Here is a 25,566-nt window from a genome sequence, read left to right on the forward strand (position 1 = left end):
CAAGAGTAAAGATAGAGAGGCACCTGGGGGACTCAGTTGGTTAAACATCTGCCTTCAACTCAGGTCATGATCCCAAGGTCCTGGGATCAAGCCCCACATCCAGCTCCCTGCTCAGTGGAGAGCCTGCCTCTCCCTTTCCCTCTGCTGCTCCCACCCAACTCATGAACTCTGTCTCTCAAATAAATAAAATCTTTTTTTAAAAAGCAAAAAATAAAGACTAAAGATAAAGAACTTTTCCAGAATAAAAAGCCTAGGAGAATTTAACACGTAGACTTTAACTTAAATAACTAAATGATATGTTTTAACAAGGAAGGTGAATCCAGAAGGAAGGCATAGGACACATACACACACAAAAATGACAGTGAGAATGCAACAGATGACGAAAATTGCATTACAAATTAGCAGGAGAATATGGAAAAAGAAGTCATGAAACAGGCAAAAGAACCAAACAATTTTAAGAAAACGAAAGCTGAATAACCAATAAACCTAAGAAAAGATAATCAACCTCCTTTGTGAATAAGAAATTAAAACAGAGACAAAATTTCATATGTCTCAGAGTGGCAAAAACTAAAAAGGTTGATATGAGCAAGCTTTGAAAAAAGAATATGAAGAAAGATGACCTATCATACACTGCTGATGGAAATGTAAATTGACATAGGGTTAGAACACATTTTCAGAATATCTCACAATGGAAGATGTGCATACCCTACTATCCAGGATCTGGATAGTCCAGAAACATGTCTCAAGACATTTATTGCAACATTATTTACAAAAAATGAATGATTGAAAACAATCTAACAAAATAACAACTAAACTGTATAGTTTGTTTAATTCTAAAGTGAACACTGAAACAAAGTTTCTAGAGATACTTGCGTCAAGGTGGACAAATCTCAAAAGCAGTGATAGTTGATAAAAGTAAGCTGCAGAATGATTCATATAATATACCGTTCATGTAATATATAAATGCAAAATAACATTTCATATGGATATGGGGCACATAAATACAAAAGTAAAAAACTCATCAGAAGATAACCACCACATTCAGACTACTAATTTACCTTAGGCCATCATGGGAGGCAAATGGGATCTGAGTGAATTGTATGAGGGAGTTTCAAATATATTTTGTAATACTTAGTTTCTTGAAAAATAAAGACCTGAGGACAAAAAAAGGAATAAACAAATAAAAGTAATAAATGACACATTTTCTAACAACTCTGTTTCTCTGTCCAGTCCTGCCTGGTGCCTAAGACAAGAAATGGAAGAGTAAAGGGTAGCTGGCAGAGAAAGGAAAATTTAATTAGATCAAGATTTAACCTTGTCATCACTGAAAAACACTTGAGTAATAACAGCTCTGGTTTATAGCACTTCACATAATTTCTAAAAAGAAAAATAACGAGGGAAGTCACTGGAGAGACAGTAAAATATTTTTAGAGAGTGCATTTGAGTTCTATTGAAAATAGTAATTCTTGGATTGAATATGCCTCAGTAATGCCTGGGTTTGGACTTTAGAATTTGCTGCTGACCTGGGTTACTTATGTCGAAGCCAAGAGAACTGTAGGAAGCAAACAGGCAAGTAGGCATTTCAAAAAAATTCTGTTTAAAGTGAAGTAGCTTGCAACAGCCAAAAAAAAAAAAAAAAAAAAATCACAAAATAAAATAGCTATGCTGTAATCCTCATCTCTTGAATTTCAAAATTAGACTATGTCTTTGATGTGCAGATGCCATGCCTCAGGGCCTGAAAGAATGGGTGGACCTCTCACTTCTCTTTTCAGTAGGACAGAACCCTGGTGAGGCTGAGATACTGGACAGCAGGAGTAGAATAGCCCCTGCTCTGTGCCTGCCTTTTTTTGTTAGCTTTCATCTTGGTTCCCTTAGATACAGAGGCAGCAGGTGGATTTGGTAGACTCTGTGGCTTAGTAATTAGACAGGGTTGAAAGAAAGATCTTCAAATAGTTCAAAATTTGGGGTGGGGGGTGGGGAGGTTAATCAAAGAGAAATACACAGTCTTCCCGGATTGCTGGGTGGGTTGGGTGGGTGGTTGGTTTACATGACACAAGTGAGTTCACTCTGTAGATGTTATCTTTAAGCAAAAAGACCAAGGACAAGTCAAAGGTAAACTAGAGACATTTTAACCAGAGAATACAGCATGTAGTCTACCTGGACATGATCACAATATATGTTGTAATCTGAAGGTCTTTCCTGATTTTTTTTGGTAGATGTTAGCTTGGTTTTTAAGAAAATTCCAGGAAAAAAATTAAAGCTTTAACATGTTGCTTCAGTCCTTCCTGGATCTCTTCAATCAAAAGCAAAAGCTAAAATAGATTATGATCCAGAGGGCAAATGAAAAATATTTACCTACAGATTAAGACAAAGTAGTTCCTTGATACTTGGGGAATAAATTAAATCAGATTTTGGTGTCCTCGGGTATTGAAACTTGAAATTTTAAAAGTATAAAATTTAAAGCAAGGATATTGCTTTCATTTAGGCTGTAAATGATGTCTGAGAATCCTCTAATGATAAGACTTTGAATCAAAATTATTTTTGTCAGTAATACAATAGTTGACTCCAAACCGAATATTTAAATGATTTTCTCAAATCAAATGAATGCATATAAAACTTATCCAACTGCCCCCCTTCAGAAGGGTGAGGGAGCTCAGTCATTTTTACAAGAATTTTGCTGAAGAATGGGATATAGAGGAGATGCAGATGTGAATCGAGTTGCAGTTTTAAAAAATTAGTATCTAGTGGGACAGCTGGGTGGTTCAGTTGGTTAAGCATCTGCCCTCAGCTCAAGTCATGATCCCAGGGGCCTGGGACCAAGTCCCGCATCCGGCTCCCTGCTCAGTGGGGAGCCTGTTTCTCCCTCTCCCTCTCTCTCTGTCTCTGTCTCTGATGAACAGATAATAAAATATTTTTTTTAAAAATGAGTATTTAAAAAGTTTTGTAATGAGTTAACAGCTCAAGCAAAATAGAAATAAACATTTTTTTAAACTTCTGCAGGAAGAGTGGTTTGATAAAACTCTAATTTATCTCAACACAGTGTGGCTTGCAATTTTATAGTTAATAGAGAAAAATAAATGTTAAGTTTATACAAAGAAACAAATGATCACATAAACATTTATCCTTGGTCAGAGCCAAAATGTATTTTCTGTTACTGGTCTGTTATTAACATCAAGTTTTCTTGGCTTGGAAAAAAGAAAAATGAACTAGGAATTTGGAGATATAGACTCTGCCACATACTTGTTAAGTTACCTTTGACAAATAATTTAAGGTCTCTGAGAAATCATCATTCTTTTTATCTGTTGAATAGCAATATTCATATTTTCCTCATCCTAGATCTCAGGGTTATTGCAAAAAGCATATGGAAAAAAATGAATATGAAATTTTTTTTGAAAGTTGCAACACCACATAAATGTACTTTGTTAATTACTTCTCTGGAGATCAGTCAACTCATGAGTAGGGGGGTGTTTCGTGCTTGTGGGTAATAAAAGTGTGGAAATTGTTCTGATAGATGTAATTTTTGGTGCTTCCAAGTATTGATAATGGCCTTTCTCCCTTTTTCTCCACTTCCCCTTTGTGCATTTACTTCCATTCTGCAGAACCCCTACCTGTAACCAGTGTTTCAATATATGACTATAAACCTTCTCCTGAAACAGGAGTCCTGTTTGAAATTCATTATCCAGAAAAATACAATGTTTTCACAAGAGTAAACATCAGCTACTGGGAAGGGAAAGACTTCCGAACAATGCTATATAAAGGTAAGAAGCAAAAGGAAGGGTGATAAATATCACCTTTAAAATACCCTTTTTTATGTGATGTTCGCCAAATGGTCTTCTGTCTTACTTGAAAGAGGTCTTATGATTCACTATCTGACCATGGAAGAGCCATTAAAAATAGTTATTAATTTATGAAAATCTTGTCATGAGGAATCTTAGAACATCTGGTTTGCTAGTCACAGGCAATGCATAAGCATAAGAAATACTCAAATTATTATCCCTTGTATGTTAGTCTTGCCAAAGGCAGCATGTCTGATACAAGAAATAAATTCAAACATAAACTTAGAAACACCTCACCTAACGGTTTCCTTCTGGGTGTGTTAGAAGGGCATTTCTAGAACAAAGAAGCTAGAAAGGCACCTTCTACCAGGTTTTGCTTGGAGGTGATCCAAGATTATTCTTAAATGCAAATGATAATGCTTTTTTTTCCTTTGGATATGTTTATCTGTATGGCCAGCTAAATGATTGCATTAATATACAAAAATTGGTTTCATTGTTTATACTGGCCTAATGGGGACCCTGTGGGAAGATGAGAAAAAAAGATCCTATGGGACTTTATCATTTCAAAAGAACCTGGTCACCTTCTCCAAGTAGACTGTTGGGGAGAAGGAAAGAGGAAAGGAGGGAGGGCATTCAGCTCCACTAGGAGTGAATTGGGAAGAAAAGAAACTTAGATACTCTCAGGATACAAAACTATAACATTTCTCTGTGAGGACTTAGATGATGGTTATCAAAGTTCACTGGTTGTAACTGGAAATAGGTACTGGTGAGATGAAAAAGGAATACTGAGGCACACGGGTCATGGTATTCTGTTAAGTGTCATTTTGACTTGCTGTTTTCATAAACTCATTTCTTCCATGGATTTCATTTTTATGAGACATGGTTTAAAACAATGCAGTGAATTTATGTTTTTTGAAGCTTTAAAGCATCAAATAAATATAAACATAGACTCCACAAATTATGCATTTTTAAATTTTCAATGAAAACTAATTTTCTGCAAATTAATAAATGGGGCCTTATTTGCTTATGGATCACATGCAAATACAAGTTCATGAATGATTGAAAAGCATCTGGAATTTTTGTGGAACTAGAAGCCAGGAGTTTTAAAATAAATTGATAAATATGTTCTCCTTTTTAAGTTAATTAAATTTTAAATTTATTTTCAGCTTTTAGTTCTATAAGTGGCACTTTTAGTTTCTTTTCCACATTTCCTTCTAATTTGGACTGGAATCTTAATTTTATTATTTTCTTTAATGTTTTTCAAATAAAATCCCGATCTTCCTTCCTTCCTTCCTTCTTTTCTTCTTAAATCAGGTGCTGCCAACTGGCAGATAAACCATTCTACTTCAAAAACAGTCCAGTTTTTACAAGTAAGCCTAGTGAAAACATGTCTTACGAAATCACTTTTTCCTAAGTCATAAGGTGGCAAAATATCTTTGATTTTTATCACAAAATAAATGGCTAACATAAACCTAATCTCTGCAATTTCTGCATGTTATCTTCTCCATTTAATACACAAAATGTTCCTATAATAAAGATTTAATTCCACTGTATCCAATTCCTGCAGAAAAAGCTTTGCAGGATTTTGGATATAAAGATCCAAATTTTCATCTTTAATCTTGATTAGGCCAATTTTGTATTACTGAGGGTGCTGGAAGTTGCAGGAAATAATATCTTACAGTTATTTAATCATAATTGTTTAGGACTTTCTAGAAGTATGTGGCATTTAGGAGATCAAAAATTTAATATAATTGTTTTTATTCTCAGATTTCTTTAAGGGAAAAACAGTATTTAATCACTGGCTGCCAGGAATATGTTATAGTAACATCACTTTTCAACTGGTATCTGAGGCAACTTTTAATAAAAGTACTCTTGTGGAGTACAGTGGTGTCAGTCATGAGCCCAAACAGCATAGAACTGGTAAGTTTTCTGAAGAATCAAATTTAGTTTAAAGACAATTAAACTATATGCTTATTGCATGTATACTTTTTATCATTGTGAAAAAAATTCTGTGCTAGAGCTAAGAAATAAAATAAATATATATTTGTAATAGTCTAAAACAAATTCTCTATCAATGGGAAAGGAATGAAGTACAATTTTCATCCTTGCGCAGGGGCCATGCTAATCTTCTCTGTATCGTTCCTGAAGTACAATTTTCAAAAGAAAAATCTAAACTATATCAATGTAGGGGCGCCTGGATGGCTCAGTGGGTTAAAGCCTCTGCCTTCAGCTCAGGTCATGATCCTAGGGTCCTGGGATCGAGCCCCACATCAGGCTCTCTGCTCAGCAGGGAGCCTGCTTCCTCCTCTCTCTCTTCCTGCTTCTCTGCCTACTTGTGATCTCTGTCTGTCAAATAAATAAATAAAATCTTAAAAAAAATAAAATACATCAATGTTATCATAAATTTATAATCTTTGAATGGGAAAAAACTACATGATACTACCAAAAGTTATAATTAAGTAACTTAACCTGACCAAGTAGACATCGGTTATTCTATAACCTGGCAAAATTCTCATATGACAATAAAAATGACAGGAGATGTTCTAGGACAGAATATCAGATTATTAAAAGAAAATATTGAAATTCAGTTGTGTCTAAACTTGCAGTGTTTAATCTTAGTAGCATCACTGATAGGAAGCATTGTTATAGGATGGATGGATGGATGGGTATGTAAATGGAAGAATGGATGGAAATAATTATATACCTACTAAGTGCCTGTCACCAATACCAATGTAATTGACATTGCCCATGCCTAATGTGCCCGAATTACTCTTTAGGAATGTTGGAGATGACTTTCATATGAACATTGGGAATGGATTGTAATAGATCACCCCTGAGACCCTGCCAGTCTGAATTCTAAGATGTCATGATTTCCGTTAAGTAAGACAAGACAAAGAAACTAATTCAGCTAAATAAGTTAGTCACATAATGGCAACATCTAAGACTCTATTTGTATTTTTCATCATTCAATTCAAGTAAGGAAACATTATCAATTGAGCGACTTCTACTAGGAAGTTGTTCTAAGTATGAGAGAGATGAAGACAGAATCTGGTGGAATAAGTTCCCTGTCCTCAAAAATGGTAGGGGCATAACACAAATGGCAATCACACAAGGCAGAACTGATATGTGTCCTAAGAGGTACAAAGTTATGTAACTGCACAAAGGAGGGAAAGATTAATTTTTTTTTTCGAAGTTCACGGAAGAGGTGATATTTCAGCTGCTATTTGAAGGACAGATAGAAACAGTTGCAGGTAGAGACCAGATAGTGTGCCTTCATAATTTTCTACCCATAGAAAGGTATGCTTCCCTAATTCATACATGGATTTTGTGCTCAAATGTTTCATTCTGGAGAGGTGAGGAGTGAAGCCATATTTCTAACATGCGTATTAATGTTTCTAAAGGCACATATGTGTCTCTGCCTACTTGTGATCTCTCTCTCTCTCTCACTCTCTCTGTCAAATAAATAAATCTTAAAAAATTTTTTAAAAAAAAGAAAACCTGGGGCACCTGTGTGGCTCAGTGGGTTAAGTCTCTGCATTCAGCTCAGGTCATGATCTCAGGGTCCTTGGATCAAGCCCCGCATCTGGCTCTCTGCTCAGCAGGGAGCTTGCTTCCCCTCTCTCTCTGCTGGTCTCTGCCTACTTGTGATCTCTCTCTCTCTTTCTCTGTCGAATAGATAAATAAATCTTAAAAAATAAAAAAATAAATAAAGGCACATATGCAACTCTCTTAAGTGCGATTGTCACAGGCAGTATTTTTATCTTGATAGCTAGAGTACACTGTAGTTGCTTTTTTGTAAAAAAGATCCAGTGGCAGAGACTCAGGTTTTTTAAGAGGAGATTTTGACAAGCTAAAGAATATTTATGAAACTCTACTTTGGACATGGTTAGATTACCACTTGGACAAGCATCATATCACTAGTTAATGTATTTGAAGTATGAGTGGTAATATACCCATGTGTACACATCGCATACAAAATCTCAGACAAATGTGGAATTTGACACCACAATAGTTCTTGATGTAGATTATCTTTGTATAGTAGAAGTAAAACTAACCTCTATTTTGTACAACCACTTGTGTATTTGACTCACTAATAGATTAAGTATTCACTACAACAGAATGAAAAATTACTGGAAAATAAAAATTCTCTCTCTTACAGCCCCTTATCCACCTCGAAATATCTCGGTTCGTATTGTAAACTTGAACAAAAACAATTGGGAAGAACAGAGTGGCAGTTTCCCAGAGGAATCATTCATTAGATCACAAGAGATGGTGGGAAAAGACAAACTCTTCCATTTCACGGATGAAGCCTCTGAAAGTCCCTCTGGCAACATTTCTTCCGGTTGGCCCGATTTCAACAGCAGCGACGACGAAACTACATCCCAGCCCTATTGGTGGGGCAGCGCCCCCGCCAACCCCGAAAGTGAAGATGACTTTGTCAGTGTCCTTCCCGTGGAATATGAAAATAACAGTATGCTCAGTGAGACTGAGAAATCAACAGCAGGCTCTCTCTCATTTTTTCCTGTACAAATGATCCTGAATTGGTTACCACCCAAACCACCCACTGCCTTCGATGGGTTCCATATCCACATAGAAAGAGAAGGTAAAGTGATAGGAAATCAGCAAAAATAAGAACTGATGCGCAAAGGAAAGGGCACTGACATATGTTAAAACTAAAATATTTAGGAAGAAAGACTGATGGGAGACAGTTACTATTTAGAGAAAAAATGGTCAAGAAAGGGAAGAATTTGAGTAGCAATGCTCCCTAACACCAGAAAACACAATTAAATAGGTAGGATCAGAATCCAAGGTTTAGGTAGTTTCTAAGTTTTGAGTATTCACAACTTGCTTACATTTCACTAACCAACATATCACATACCCCAGGCCACTGAGGAAAATCTTCTGTTTGGAAAGAGTTAGAATTGAAGTTCTAACAATCCCAAATTACAAAATATCCTGGAGAAATTTTCTACTTCCTAGGACACTGTTTATGAAACATGTAGCAAAACAATCTTTCTGACAAGAAGGCTACCTTCCCAAGGGGGCCAGCCCCAGGTCTGGCTCATCTAGCGACTCTCATTTGCCTCAGGGTGGGCCCCTGGGAGACCAGCACTACTCTACATTTTCCTGAAGAGGAGCTGGTCGTAAAATAGAAAATGCACAGCAACTAGTATTTTCACCGTAGCTGCCGTATCCTGGACCATGGTCATTGACTAACATCCCAGAGTTGTTCTTCGTATTTTAGTCCACTAACTCATGAAAAACAGGGCCCTGGCCTGCAGTCAGTGTGGGTCATGAATCACACCTAAATGGTCATTTGGCAGGTTATTATAGTTATTTGCTATTTGTTTTGTTTCTTCAATAACATGCTTCATTTTATACTTTCTAGTCTAGTAGTTTGAGTGGCAAATGTTGTCAAGTTGTCAAAAATTTGAAGTTCATAATATGATAGCTTTATTTTCAAGGCAGGACACTAGTATCAGGTAACATCATAGAGTGCCTATTGTTTACTCTTATTTTATTTTATAGAATAAGACACCAAAATTTGTGGATTCCTCTACCCTGGGTTATAGAACAATCGACCATACCCAAATATCATATAAAATTGAAATCTTTTGCCATTTCCAATTATTTGAGTCAAAAGTCTTCACATTTACCTGGCATTACTTGTATAAAAGATATCTGTCTTCATCTGCCTTTAATGTCTTTTGTTTTTTCTGTTCCACAGTATATTCTGTGGAAAATAGGGTCTTGTAACTCACAATTTTTTTTACTGAGAATTTCCATGAACGTTCAGTCATGCTTTTATCTGACTGCAGTGTGTTCTTTTGAAGGCTATTGTAGTCACCAACTGATGAGAACAACTTCAAATGAAGTAATAAACAGCAGGATTGGACTTTGAAGCAATGCAAAATCATTTTTACTTTTAGAAAGTAAAATCTGGAAGAAGAAAGATGAAGGACAACGGTTACAAGAGTCAGAAAATCTACCCAGAAGAATTATTTCCAGCTAGAAATAATTCAATTTATTTTAAAGCATCTCTGGGTATTTCATACTACCACAAAGAACCGATAAGATACTTACTACTGTTATTTTTTTATATATCCAGATGAGAAAGTCAACTATGCAATCTTCTCCTGACATTCTACTTCTATTCTGTGCATATGGTGTTGTTGGGTAATAGTATCTAAGAATATGCAGTATATACTCATCCCTAAGCTTTTTGATTCAGATATCATATTTTAGTTTGGTTATTTAAAAGTATTGTGAAAAGCAATTTGAATACTTGGCCATGTTTCTTTTCTAGTGCCTTTGATGAAGATGTATAACTGAACTTGACAAAAGAAAGGAAACAGTATAAAAATACGAATTTTTTGTATTGACTTGTCTACATTCAAGGCCCTTCCAGGTTTCGATTCATATATATTCTCTTTTTTATATATGATGCAGAAAACTTTACTGAATATTTGACAGTGGATGAAGAAGCACACGAATTTGTCGCAGAACTGAAGGAGCCTGGGAAATACAAGTTATCCGTGATGACCTTTAGCTCCTCAGGATCTTGTGAAACTCGAAAAAGCCAGTCAGCAAAATCACTCAGTTTTTATATCAGTAAGTACCAAAGAGATTATTTTGCACTTACAGGGGAGTTAGGACAAGAGAGCTGGGGAGATTAATGGTGTTCAGGCATCAATTATTCATCAAACCTCAGAGACCCTGAGAAATCATCAAGGTCAGAAGAGGCTCAGATCCATGAGATTTTGACAGCAGAAGAAATACATGCATGTTTCATAGTAACAAACTTACCCAGAGATTTAACTTACGGATTTTTTTATTATGGTGATAATTAAACATTTATTAAGCTGACCTTCCACACCAGCTGTAACAAACCCTCCAAGGACACAGACACCCTGTTTAGGACCTGTGACTTTCATGTGAGGCCGTATAGAAAATTGATATTGTTGGACTGAGGGAGAAGTCTCATTAGAATATTGAGCTGAGAGAGCTCAAAAGAAAACCAGAGATGTAAGTGTTGTGGGACCTAGGTGGCCACCATAAATTTGGCCCAAGAAGACAAAGCTAGAGCATTCTAAAAGCCCCAATTCAAGTCTTCGGGTGGCTTCCCCTGATTCCATGAGGGGCAATAATGGAGCAAATAACTAGCCTCCAGAAGCTGCAGCAATTGTGCAAGTCTGTAATGTTCTTAGCTAATCGGAATATGCTCACCAGAGGTTTCAAGGCCAAAAATCAGTTACCTCATTTATCATTTTTATCCATTGCCTTCTGGCTTAAAGAACAAGCCAGAAGGCAATGGATAAAAATGACTCTTCAAAAAAGATGACCACCACACACTTCGTGAACTTCTCCAAAGGCAAATACCACCTTTCAGCAAATAATCCTCAAAAGGGTGGATGGGAGAATGAGGAGGATAAAGGGAAGAGATCCATTTATTTAATAGCTGAAAAATGTTGAAAAGGTCCCATGTAGCATTTCTACTTAAGAAACCAAAAATGTTGGGACGCCTGGGTGGCTCAGTGGGTTAAACCTCTGCCTTCGGCTCAGGTCATGATCTCAGGGTCCTGGGATCGAGCCCCTCATCAGGATCTCTGCTCAGCAGGGAGCCTGCTTCCCGCCCCGCCCTCTCTCTCTGCCTTGCTCTCTGCCTACTTGTGATCTCTGTCTGTCAAATAAATAAATAAAATCTTAAAAAAAAAAATGTTGCCATTGGTAAGAGGCCTAAAGACCCATAAGGTATACAGAAAGAATAGTCAGGATTTTGCCTGCATGGCTTTCAGGTAGTCACTCAAGAATGAGAATGAACTTTACTATTTGGTTCTTCCTGTGAAGCTAAAATGTTTCATTCACCAGAAGGTTTTCGGGTCCTTCAGTAGAGATGCATCCCAAGTGTCAAGGCTTCTAGAAAAATCTCCCTCAGCTATTCTGAATATGCTGGTCCTTCCCTTCTCTGAATTTCTACTGTGTTTCATAATGCACAACACAAAATACAGAGCTTATTTGTGTATAATATTTTTCTAGATTTGTTTTATTTGTGTACATCTTATTTCTCATACCAAATTATAAAATCCTACTCTGGGGTTATACTTCTAATTTATTAATTCTGTTGTACCTTCAACAAATGAACAACTTTCATGTGTTAGGCACTCTGCTCTAGAGTATCTAAATTGAGACTGTGCCAGAATTGCTCAGAAATATGATTATTTCAAAGAGATGTATCTTAATATTCATCTAGAAGAATATAGGACACTAAAAATTCTGGTTTTTTTCTCTCACATTAAAAGAATAATATTTTTAGTGTTTAGGCTATTCTGATCTACAGTAATGAGTTACTCAGGGGTACTACATATACATCTTTAGTTTAAAACTGGAAACTATAGATACAAATAACATCCTGGAACTCAGTAAGCCGCCTCAACATAGTACAGGCTCATACCAGCCGAACGATATTCACGGCCCATTTTCCTGACCAGATTGTTCTGGTGTTAATCTATGACATTAATATTTATTAAATTCCATTAAGATTTATGTTTCTCTTGTTGCATTATGATTTGTATTTCTGTGGTTTTGAAGGCTTTCCTCAGAGATGAGAAGAAAGGTACACATTTACATTCGTCCCCCAACAGCTTTACATTTCAGTGATCCCATGTTTCAGGTGGGAAAAAAACCCAAGGCACAGAAAGGTTAGTGACTTTCCCAAGTGTTCAAATGAGGACTAGAACCCAGGAATATTTGATAGCAAAGTCCATTTCCACATAGCCTGCAGTGACCCATGACCTTGGTTTGATTATCAGGGTTAGTCCTAAGGTAAAATCACTGAACTAGGGAATTTGTTTTGCTTTTGCTTCCTCCCACTTCGGCTCTCTGTGCCCCAGCTACCCCAGTAATCTTCCTAACGGTGATGAAAACACTTAACAATTACAGAGTTCTCTAACACCTATGATCTCATTTGATCTCAGTGACTGATGGCATCATGATAAATTGTCACAAAACACTGAGCCAGGAGACCAGAGGTCTAGGTTGGCCCCCAGACACTTACTAGCTGTGTGAAAGTCATACACATCTCTGGACCTCAGTTTTCTCATCTCTTGAATGAGGTATTGGATCTCTCAAGTTTTCAATTCTAACATTTCAGTGGTTTAATCCATTTAGCCCGTGCATTGACAGAGATTCAGAGAAGTTATACATTTGTCCAAGGTCAAAGTCAAAGCCGAGTTTTGATCAACTTTCCCATCTCCAAACCAGGGCTTTTGACAGTTCCTAGTGCCCCCAGAGGTTTCATGCAGGGGTTAAGAGCATGGATTCTGGAACCAGCCTTCCTGTGGGTGAATCTACTTACCCATTCTCTGCCTCAGTGCCCTCATTTGAAAGTGGAATTAATACCTGTACTTATCTCATAGGTCTGTTATGAAAATTAAAGGGTTAATATATGTAAGCATATACAAGTCTAAAGCAGAGCCTAGAACATGCCGAGTGTTCTATCTCTTTGCCATCATTATCATTGTCATTTTTTTATGGTCATTCTCTCCCTGACCCCATTGGCTGTGAGCCCGAGACGGCTCTTCCAAGGAGGGCCACTTGCTCCTTTCCCCCTCCCGGATCCCAGCCAAGCAATACAGCTCCCTATTAAGACACTGAGACCTGTATCCTAACAAATAAAGGAAAGTTGCACATGTGCATTTCAACAAAGAACTTCCACAGAAAATAACTGCCTCAACACTTCTTGAGTCCTTACCACGGGTCAGGCACGGTGCTAATAACCACTGGAGAAACTTAAGAGAACAAAGCTAATGGTGGGCACTTCTGACGAGATACTTTATAATGAGGAACCCACCTCATCCCTCAAATGATCACCCAGCTCTCAGGCAGCTTCTGTAACTAAGCCTGCCGGTTGCCTATTTCTTCTCTCAATATAGTCGCACACCGTCTCTTTGATCCTGCTGCTACCAAATTTGAAATCTTTTCACATGATGGCAGTTGAGGTTAATTTGAATCTCAAAGTCATTATTTATAGAGACAGAAGATCCTAACAGCAGAGGAATTCTAAACACTGATGAAATTCACCCGCTACCACACCCACTCTGCGTTGAAAAAGAAGTCGATTCTCTCTGGTGAAGAATTTACTGGAATAACCTCAGAGGCAGGGGACAGAGGGCCGTGCCCATCCAGCCACCAGTCTTACCTTGACTCTGTGTGTAAGGGTGAAAGGAAAAAACAAGTTTTTAAAACTCGACTCTTGTATCTCCACCAGCTCAGCATGAAACCTCCTTTATGCTCTTATTTGAAATGTTCAGGCCCTTCAGGAGAATGGATTGAAGAACTGACTGAGAAGCCCCAGCACGTGAGTGTCCACGTCCTAAGCTCAACGACTGCGCTGATGTCTTGGACGTCTTCCCAGGAGAACTACAATGGCACCATCGTGTCTGTGGTGTCGCTCACCTGCCAGAAACAGAAGGAGAGCCAGAGGCTAGAAAAGCAGTACTGTACTCAGGTAAAGGAACTGGGGGAAATGCTGAAGGGCTTGCTCACTCACATCCTGAAGCCCAGAGAGCAGGCAGAGCCAGGAGGCCATTGCAAGCAGATGGGGGTGGGGGGGCTCCTCTCGGGGGGGACGTGTTGTGAGCAGGAAACGAGTGTGCATGTGTGCGCGGTTCTTCAGTTATAGTCTTCCTCCCTCCCCCTCTGAGCACTAGCATCGCTCTTTTATTTTCACTCCTCATTCAAGACACTTAACAATGTGCCAGGTACTTGGTAGGATAGATGCTGGGATTCTAGAAAATTGCTATGTATCTGCCTCTGGCAGAGTTTATAATCTAGTGAGAACAATGCATAAGTGAGCATACAGTTACTGTGGAGTATGAAATAAGGCCTAGGCTACAAGTAACTGATCAAGAAGCCCTGTGAATTCACAAAAAGAAAGAACTGGGCATGAGGAGATATACTGAGGTAAGAGGATTTAGAAACTGGCCAGAAAATTGTTACCCGGGGGAGGAAACAACCAAGCAGAAGGTTCTGGGAGTTTATTTGTTTAATTTAATTAATTTACTTATTTTTCTCACCATAGCACATAATTTCCCCAATGTCCATCACCCAGCCACCCCATCCCTCCCACACCCTCCCTTCCAGCAACCCTCAGTTTGTTTCCTGAGATTAAGAGTCAGTTTGTCTCCATCTCTGGTTTCATCTTGTTTCGTTTTTCTCTCCCTTCCCCCATGATCCTCAGTCTTGTTTCTCAGATTCCTCATATCAATGAGATCATACGATAGTTGTCTTTCTCTGATTGACTTATTTCATTCAGCATAATACCCTCTAGTTCCATTCAAGTCGATGCAAATGGCAAGATTTCATTTTTGATGGCTGCATAGTATTCCATTCAATATATATATCACTCTTCTTTATCCATTCATCTGTTGATGGACATCTAGGCTCTTTCCATAGTTTGGCTATTGTGGACATTGCTGCTATAAACATTCAGGTGCGTGGGCCCCTTTGGATCACTATATTTGTATCTTTAGCGTAAATACACAATAGTGCAGTTGCTGGGTCATAGGGTAGCTCTCTTTTCAACTTTTTGAGGAACCTCCATACTCTTTTCCAGAGTGGCTGCACCAGCTTGCATTCCCACCAACAGTGCAGGAGGGTTCCCCTTTCTCCACATCCTCACCAACACCTGTTTTTTCCTGACTGGTTAATATTTTAGCCATTCTGACTGGTGTGAGGTGGTAGTTCACTGTGGTTTTGATTTGTATTTCCCTGATGCCAAGTGATGTTGAGCACTTTTTCATGTGTCTGTTGGCCATTTGGATGTCTTCTTTTCAGAAATGTCTGTTCATGTCTTCTGCCCATTTCTTGATTGGATTATTTGTTCTTTGGGTATTAAATTTGATAAGTTCTTTTTTTTTTTTTTTTTAGATTTTATCCATTTATTTGACAGACAAAGATCACAAGTAGGCAGAGAGGCAGGCAGTGGGGGAGGGGAAGCAGGCTTCCTACTGAGCAGAGAGCCCGATGTAGGGCTCAATCCCCGGACCCTGGGATAGTGACCTGAGCCGAAAGCAGAGGCTTAACCTGCTGAGCCACCCAGGTGCCCCTGATAAGTTCTTTATAGATTTGGATACTAGCCCTTTATCTTATGTGTCATTTGCAAATATCTTCTCCCATTCTGTTAGTTACCTTTTGGTTTTATTGACTGTTTCCTTTGTTGTGCAAAAGTTTTTTTTGTTTGTTTGTTTGTTTTTTTTTATCTTGATGAGTTCCAATAGTTCATTTTTATCCTTGCTTCCCTTGTCTTTGGTGATTTTTCTAGGAAGAATTTGCTACAGCTAATGTCAAAGAGGTTGCTGCTTGTTCTTCTCAAAGATTTTGATGGATTCCTGTCTCACATTGAGGTCTTTCATCCATTTTGAGTCTATTTTTGTGTGTGGTTTACAGAAATGATCCAGTTTCATTCTTCTGCATGTGGCTGTGCAATTTTCCTAATGCCATTTGTTGAAGAGACTGTCTTTTTTCCATTGGACATTCTTTCCTGCTTTATCGAAGATTAGTTGGCCGTAGAGTTAAGGTCCATTTCTGGGCTTTCTCTTCAGTTCCATTGACCTGTGTTCTGTTTTTGTGTCAGTACCATACTTTCTTGATGATTACAGCTTTGTAATAGAGCTTGAAGTCTAGAATTGTAATGCCACCAACTTTGGTTTTCTTTTTCAACATTCCTCCAAATATTCGGGGTCTTTTCTGGTTCCATATAAATTTTTGGATTATTTGTTCCAGTTCTTTGAAAAAAGTTGATGATATTTTGACAGAGATGGCATTAAATGTGTAGATTGCTCTGGGTAGCATAGACATTTTCACAATATTTTTCTTTCAGTCCATGAGCATGGAACATTTTTCCATTTCGTTGTGTCTTCCTCAATTTCTTTCATGAGTACTCTATAGTTTTCTGAGTACAGGTTCTTTGCATCTTTGGTTAGGTTTATTCTTAGTTATCATATGGTTTGGGGTGCAATTATAAACTCCTTAATTTATCTTTCCTCTGTCTTGTTGTTGGTGTATAGAAATGCAACTGATTTCTGTATATTGATTTTATATCCTGAGAATTTACTGAATTCTTATATGAGTTCTAGCAGTTTTAGAGCAGAGTCTTTTGGGTTTTCCACATAAAAGTATCATATCATCTGCAAAGAGTGAGGGTTTGACTTCTTCTTTACCAATTCAGATGCCTTTTATTTCTTTTTGTTTTCTGATTACTGAGGCTAGGACTTCTAGTACTATGTTGAATAGCAGTGGTGATAGTGGGCAGCCCTGCTGTGTTCCTGACCTTAAGGGAAAAGCTCTCAGTTTTTCCCTATTGACAATGATATTTGCTATGGGCTTTTCATAGATAGCTTTTATGATATTGAGGTATGTACCCTCTATCCCTACACTTTGAAAAGTTTTGATCAAGAAAGGATACTGTACTTTGTCAAATGCTTTCTCAGAATCTATTGAGAGTATCATGTTTCTGGTTCTTTCTTTTATTAATGTATTGTATCACATTGATTGATTTGCAGTTGTTGAACCAACCTTGCAGCCCAGGAATAAACCCCACTTGTTCGCTGTGAATAACCCTTTTAATGTACTGTTCGATCCTATTGGCTAGTATTTTGGTGAGAATACTTACATCAATGTTCATCAGGGATTTTGCTCTGTAATTCTCCTTTTTGATGGGGTCTTTGTCTGGTTTTGGAATCAAGGTAATGCTGGCCTCATAAAATGAGTTTGGAAGTTTTCCTTCCATTTCTATTTTTTGGAACAGTTTCAGGAGAGTAGGTATTAATTCTTCTTTAAATGTTTGGTAGAATTCCCCTGGGAAGTTGTCTGGCCATGGGCTCTTGTTAAAATTGGGAGATTTTTGATGACTGATTCAATCTCCTTACTGGTTATGGGTCTGTTCAGGTTTTCTTTTTCTTCCTGGTTAAATTTTGATAGTTTATATGTCTCTAGGAATGCATCCATTTCTTCAGATTATCATATTTGCTGACATATAGTTGCTCATAATATGTTCTTATAATTGTTTGTATTTCTCTGGAGTTGGTTGAGATCTCTCCTCTTTCATTCATGATTTTATTAACTTGGGTCTTTCTCTTTTCTTTTTGATAAGTCTGGCCAGGGGTTTATCAACCTTATTAATTATTTCAAAGAACAAGCTCCTAGGTTCGTTGATCTGTTCTTCTGTTCTTTTGGTTTCTATTTCATTGATTTCTGCTCTCATCTTTATGCTTGCTCTTTTCCTGCTGGGTTTAGGCTTTCTTTGCTGCTCTTTCACTAGCTCCTGTAGGTGTAGGGTTAAGTTGTTACTTGGGAACTTTCTTGTTTCTTGAGAAAGGCTTGTATTGCTATATAATTTCCTTTCAGGACCACCTTTGCTGCATCCCCAAGATTTTGAACAGTTGTGTTTTCATTTTTATTTGTTTCCATGAATTTTTTAAATTCTTCTTTAATTTTCTGGTTGACCCATTCATTCTTTAGTAGGATGCTTGTTAGCCTCTATGTATTTGAGTTCTTTCCACCTTTCTTGTGGTTGAGGTCTAGTTTCAAAGTATTGTGCTCTGAAAATATGCAGGGAATGATCCCAATCTTTTGGTACCAGCTGAGACTTAATTTGTGATCCAGGATGTGATCTATTCTGGAGAATGTTTCATGTGCACTAGAGAAGAATGTGTATTCTGTTGCTTTGGGATGGAATATTCTGAATATATCTGTGATGTCCATCTGGTCCAGTGTGTCACTTAAAATCTTCATTTCCTTGTCGATCTTTTGCTTAGATGCTCTGTCATTTCAGTGAGGGGGGTGTTAAAGCCCCCTACTATTATTGTATTATTGTCGATGTGTTTCTTTGATTTTGTTATTAATTGGTTTATATAGTTGGCTGCTCCCATGTTAGGAGCATAGTTACAATTGTTAGCACTTCTTGTTGGACAGACCCTTTAAGTATGATATAGTGTCCTTTCTCATCTCTTATTATAGTTTTGGCTTAAAATCTAATGTGTCTGGGGGTGCCTGGGTGGCTCAGTGGGATAAAGCATCTGCCTTCGGCTCAGGTCATGATCTCAGGGTCCTGGGATTGAGCCCCGCATCAGACTTTCTGCTCTGCAGGGACCCTGCTTCCTCCTCTCTCTCTGCTTGCCTCTCTGCCTACTGGTGATCTCTGTCTGTCAAATAAATAAATCAAATCTTTAAAAAAATATCTAATGTGTCTGCTATAAGGATTGCCACGCCTGCTTTCTTTTGATGTCCATTAGCATGATAAATTGTTTTCTACCCCCTCACTTTAATGAAGGGATAGAATATGACTATGACTATGAAAATTTAAAAAGATTTTTTGAAAAGGTATTGATAAGATAAAAGAGTTTAAAAAGGTTAAAATAGGAAAGAGGAAAAATTTTTAAAAATAGAATAAGAAGAAAATAAAATTTAAAAAATGTAACTTTGAAAGACTAAAGAATCACTGGGAAAAAACCATGAATTCTATGTGCAGCATTCCCTTAACTCTGGAGTTCCACAGTTCTCATTGATTGGTTAACTTGATCTTGACTGGATGTTCTTAAGACTTTCTCCGGGAGGGCCTGTTGCAGTGATTCTCAAATGTCTTTGCCCACAGCGGGAACTGCAACACCCTTGCTAGAGACCAGGCTAAGCAATCTGCTCAGGTTCGCTCTCTGTAGCTTTTGTTCCCTGAATGCTTTCCGTACAGCTTTGGAGGACAGAAATGAAAATGGCGGCCTCCCAATCTCTGGCCCAAGAGGAGCCAAGAGCTTGGGGGCCCCACTCCTCAGTGTGCCCTCAGAGAAAAGCCATCAATCACTCTCATCTCTGGCTGCACTCTGAGCTCACCCAACCTGTGACCGAACATTTCTGTCTCTGGGACACAGCCCCATTTGGAGTCTCCAACCCAGCAGATTCCTGCCTCACACCCCACGCAGGGGTCTCCCCAGATCTGCCACTTGTGGGGTCCCTGCTAGAAGAGCAGTGGCCTGACAGTGCCTCAGATCATGGTTTAAGGTAACCGAAAGCTGAGAGCCCTCCCCGCCTTCCATCCCCCGGCTCCATCTCTGCAGCGGCTTCCCCACTGTGATACCTGGGAGCTCGGTGGCACTCATGCAGCCCCGGTTTTCCATGACCCCAAGGCTCCTGAGACCACACTGTCCCTGCGAGGGCTCCACCCCCCACTTAGCCTCTGGAACGACATCCCTCAGTGGAGCAGACTTCTAAAAGTTCCAATTTTGTGCTCTGATTCTCTACTGCTTTCCGGGAGCCAACTCCTATCCCCTATGATCTCTCTTCCTGTATATCCCCTTGGATTCACTCTCCGCAAGTCCTACCTTCCAGAAAGTGGTCGCTTTTCTGTTCCTAGAATTGCTGCTCTTCTTCTCTTCAATCTCCTATTGAGTTTATAGGTGTTCAGAGTGTTTTGATAACTATCTAGCTGAATTCCTGGACAGGCGAAATTTAGTTCTCCTACTCCACCACCATCTTGCTCCTCCTCCTGGTTCTAAGGAGTTTTTGTTTGTTTGTTTGTTTTACTTTTTCTATTCTTTTTCTTGTTACTTGAACTATAAAAGTAATTCATGCTCACTGAAAAAATTATTCAAAAATTAAAAGAACTGGGGTGCCTCGGTGGCTCAGTGGGTTAAGCCTCTGCTTTCCACTTAGGTCATGATCTCAGGGTCCTGGGATTGAGACCTGCATCAGGCTCTCTGTTTGGCAGGGAGCCTGCTTCCCTCTTTCTCTCTGTCTACTTGTGATCTCTCTCTCTCTCTGTCAAATAAATAAATAAAATCTTTAAAAAAAATTAAAAGAACTAAAGTAAAAAATTCCTCTTTCACTATTCACAACTGAGAAGAGCTTTGAAGGATAAATAGGAGTTAGCTGAATGCAAGGGAGCATAAGGAGAATGCAGAAATGGGGTGGAAATCAGTAGTTCTGGGAATAGCTACCAGAATGAGCTCATGCACACAACCATCAGTCCTGAGTGAAAGCTTACCACATGGGCCCCAGGAAAGACCTTGCTTTCCATCACCCTGAGTATCCACATGGAGACTGGAGTCCAGAACTATTTTCCCAACACCTGGTTTTGTTTTTTCATAAGATCAAATTTACTGATTCCTGGTGACTTGCAAAGACAATATTTACTTCTCTAAAAGCAAAAAAATTAATTTATCAACTCATGTGTCATACGCTGGAAATATAATACTCAAAAGGAGGTTTGCTATATGAAAGTTTTGTGGAATGTTTTCATTTATCCAATGAAAATAAGGCATTTAGTGAAGTTCAAAGAGTGAGAAACTTTAAGTTGATAAGAGGAATTCAGGAATCATGGCTTTTGGAGGACTAGAAAAGTTTAAGAGTATTGAGATAAGCCCTTACTTGCTGATAAGGCTACCCCTTGACTTGAATTAAAGTAAGGAGTAAATATGCTAAACCGATTAAGTTGTAATCACAACTCACCATGCGGCTTAGTAGCTTCCCTTCTTGAGCATAGGAAAGACAGCTCACTCATTACATTGGTAGAAAAATGTGTTTCTCTTACAGAACATGACACAGAACTTGACTGCCCCAACGTACATTTCTTCACCCCTCATCTAATGTACAAATTACATATCTTTTGCATAGAAGCCAAAGGCTAACAGGATAGATAGAAATTGTAAATTATAAATGAGCCAGAGAAGGCTGGTTTCAGTGCACTTGGACAATGCCTTCTTGAGATGCAAACGTGAAACTCTTAAGGATTATAGGCACAGAGACCAATATTTAAAGTGGAGGGCAAGATCTAGACCACTGTGTGAAGTGTTATCTCAATTACAAGAACATTTTGAAGATTTGTTATTACACCAACATTATCCATAGCCCCACTAAACACACACACACATACACACATATATTTGGATAAGGAAACATCAGTTGAAAAGATCTGGAAAACAGAGGTGCCTGGGTGCCTGGTTAAGCATCTGACTCTTGACTCTTAGTCTCTGCTCAGGTCATGATCTCAGGGTTGTGAGATGGGGCCCCCTCATCGGACTCCTCGCTCAGCATGGAGTCAGCTTAGGATTCTCTCTATCCCTCTCCTTCTGCCCCTTTCCCCCAAATAAACATATAGATCTTAAAAAAAAAAAAAATCTCAAAAACTGGCCTGCAGTCATGTGGCCATTAATCAAAAGAAACCAGAAGATTATTATCACCAGTATCAGTCTGATTTGGGTTTATTTCCCAAAGCAACCATTATCCAAAAAGAAAAAATAATACTATTTCTTTAAATCTATATTCAGTGGTACTGTGATTACATTAAAATTCAAGATGCATCAGCTTGCATTCCCACTAAGAGTGTAGGAGGGTTCCCCTTTCTCCACATCCTCACCAACATCTGTCGTTTCCTGACTTGTTAATTTTAGCCATTCTGACTGGTGTGAGATGGTATCTCATTGTGGTTTTGATTTCTATTTCCCTGATGCCGAGTGATGTTGAGCACTTTTTCATGTGTCTGTTGGCCATTTGGATGTCTTCTTTTCAGAAATGTCTGTTCATGTCTTCTGTCCATTTCTTGATTGGATTATTTGTTCTTTGGGTGTTAAGTTGAAAATAGAGCTACCCTATGACCCAGCAATCGCACTACTGGGTACTATTTGCAGCCATCTAAAGAAATGAATCTTGCCATTTGCAATGACATGGATGGAACTAGAGGGCATTATGCTGAGTGAAATAAGTCAATCAGAGAAAGACATTTATCATATGATTTCTCTGATATGAGGAATTCGAGAGGCAGGGCAGGGGACTGTGGGGGGTAGGGAAGGGAAAAATGAAACAAGATGGGATTGGGAGGGAGACAACTATAAGAGACTCTTAATCTCACAAAACAAACTGAAGGTTGCTGTGGGTGGGGGGTAGCGATAGGATGGCTGGGTTATGGACATTGGGGAGGGTATGTGCTTTGGTGAGTGCTGTGAAATGTGTAAGTCTGATGATTCACAGACCTGTACCCCTGGGGCAAATAATACATTATATGTTAATAAAAATAATTTTTAAAAAATTCAAGATGCAGCTCAAAACTAAGAGTGGTTCTAAAGCCAAACATACAATGGTGCCCCCTCCCCCAGTTTGTGGTTTCACTTTCCATGGATTCAGTTTCCCATGGTTACCGTGGCCAGAAACCAATGATCCTCCTCCAACATATAGTCAGAAGGTTGACAGTAGCCTAACAACAGGTCACAATGCCTATACATCATTCACCTCACTTCTTCTCATCATGTGGGCATTTTATCATCTCGCAGCATCATACGAAAGGTGGGTGTAATACAAGATCTTTGGAGAGAGGCCTCATTCACATAACTTTATTACAATATATGGTCATAATTGTTTTTATTACTGGTTATTGTTAATCTCTTACTCTGCTAATTTGTAAATTAAACTTGACAATAGGTATGTTTGTACAGGAAAAAAAACATAGTCCACGTAGGGCTCAGTACTACCCAAGGTTTCAGGCATCCACTAGGGGGGTCTTAAAATAAATCCCTTGCAGATAAGGGGGGACTACTGTATTAACAGTTAATGTAAGGTTTTACTATTTTATACTTTCATGCTCCCTACTTTTCTTCTACGACTGACTATACCAAAGGATCCTTGTTTTATGTATCACCTAGATCACCTGTGAGACCCAACGTTAGTACCATTAGTCTTCCTGACACCAACCCTGATGTCTGGGTGCTGGGCTGGTCCTGTGTCACGTCCTAGAAATCAAACAAATTTGACTTGAACTTTGAGTTCATGATGCTTAGGGTCTGGCCTTCCCTGTAGGTACATTGTACCCATGAATTTGAGTTTGTCCTCATCATGTATATGCTCTCCATGTCCAGTTCTTGTTTTGTGTATGATTTGCTTGCAGATGTTTGTAGAAAAGGGTATTTTGTGATGTATGCCTCCTAAGAACCATCTCAGTGCTATTCATTAATAAATATATGTTGAACATCAAGTCTGGGCTCCATCGGTGTTAAACATAAAGGACCTGGTCAATTCTTCAAAGCAAATGTGCTTTCAGTACTGTCTCCAAAGACTCACACACAATCATAAATTTCAGGATTAAAAAAGCCATCTAATACATGTATGTATATTTATTTTTATATGTGATCTGCTTTGACCCCTGTGTGTTCTCTGACAATGTACGTAACCTGCAATTTAATAGTCTGTCAGGTATTTCTTATGCTAAGACATCTTTCCTCCTATTTCTTTAACTGGGGGAGAAACAGGACTGGTGCCTCATCAGAAGAGCATTGGGCAGAACTGAATTCTCTGGAATGGAGACGAAGCCCATTGGAAATGGGAGAGAGGAAATAGTGGAATGCAAAGATGGGATGAAAATTGGGGGAGGTGATGTGAAATGATCCTCTGGGGAATAAAATACTTATTACTTAATCAGTAGTATTTAGGGGGATTTCTCCTGCCTGCCTTTAATCTACTTATCCCAAGGTGATCTGGAATATTTACAAGGGAATGGAGGGGTAGACATAGATACAGGCTGGTGGCTCAGCAAATATTCAAAAACGAGGTGGCAGGAGGGAGTTGGTTTTTATTATTTATTACCAAGGTCATTTTTTTAAAATAGTCTGATGTATATACATGTAGTTTCTTCTTTATTAAAAAAAAAAAAAATGTAGGGGTGCCTGAGTGTCTCAGTCAGTTAAGCGTCTGACTTCGGCTCGGGTCTTAATCTTGGGGTCCTGGGGTGGAACCCCATATGGAGCCCTGTGACAAGCCCCACCTTTAGCCCTGCCTTGAGCTCCAGGTAGGAGGTGATGGCTCCGTTCTCAGTGGGGTGTCTGCTTTCCCTCTCCCTCTGCCCCCACCCCACCCATGTTCTCTCTCTCTCTCAAATAAATTAGTAAAACCTTTTAAAAAACAAGTAAATGTCCCTAGGGTGAATTTGTTACAATTGCATATTTTTTGTATGGAGGGATAATTGATGTAGAACATATTTTCAGAGGTACAACATAATGATTCAACCGTCGTATACTTTGTGAAATGATCATCACAATACGCCTAGTTGCCATCCTTCACCACACAGAGTTACAATTTTTTTCTTGTGATGAGAACTTTTTAAGATTTATTCTTTTAGCAATTTCCAAATATGCAGCACAATATTACTGACTATAGTCACCGAGCTGTACATTACATCCGCGTGACCGGTTTATTTTATAACCGGAAATTTGTACCTCTTGACCCCCTTCACCCATATCATCCATCACCCAAAACCCCTGCCCTCTGGCAACCACTATTCTGTTCCCCATACTTGTGAGTTTTGTTTCATTTTGTTTGTTCATTTGTTTTGCTTTTTATTTTCCACATAGTGAAATCATACAGTATCTATCTTTCTCCAACTTATTTCACTAACATGGTACTCTCGGGATATTAAATTTGATGGCATATTTAAGTGGTTCTGATTTCACATAATCATTTGCATAATCAGAATCAACAACTTGCTTAAAATATTATCCAGCCGAAGAAACTAACACAACCCTAAAGCAGTCTACACTTTTTCTGTTCTGTTACTCTAAATATCCTAAATGAGCTAAGTTAGCATTGGCAGGCATGCTTAGCTGTATGATGTGTTGTTCAGTTTTAAAGAAAAGTTCGGAGCGATGTTAATAATGTAACACGTATATGATTCAATATCACATTGTTTATGTATATCTGTGTGGAGGAGGGTCTGGAAGATAGCCCACTAAAATGTTGGAAATGAGGGGAGGAGGAC

At 38.5% G+C, this 25,566-nt stretch overlaps 1 protein-coding gene across 2 annotated transcripts in view; it reads left to right on the forward strand.

Moving 5' to 3' along the window:
- PTPRO (protein tyrosine phosphatase receptor type O) overlaps positions 1-25,566 on the forward strand; it is a gene marked incomplete at its 5' end in the record, with an annotated part of 233,570 nt that overhangs the window by 135,989 nt on the left and 72,015 nt on the right. For both annotated transcript variants that reach the window (XM_080810594.1, XM_080810595.1), the window contains 5 exons: positions 3,600-3,758; positions 5,544-5,696; positions 7,936-8,379; positions 10,227-10,388; positions 14,087-14,283. In XM_080810594.1, coding sequence (XP_080666720.1) covers positions 3,600-3,758; positions 5,544-5,696; positions 7,936-8,379; positions 10,227-10,388; positions 14,087-14,283 — 1,115 coding nt within the window. The remainder of the gene's footprint in view (positions 1-3,599; positions 3,759-5,543; positions 5,697-7,935; positions 8,380-10,226; positions 10,389-14,086; positions 14,284-25,566) is intronic.

Source organism: Martes martes, assembly GCF_963455335.1.
Source record: "Martes martes genome assembly, chromosome: 8".
Lineage (NCBI taxonomy): Eukaryota > Metazoa > Chordata > Mammalia > Carnivora > Mustelidae > Martes > Martes martes.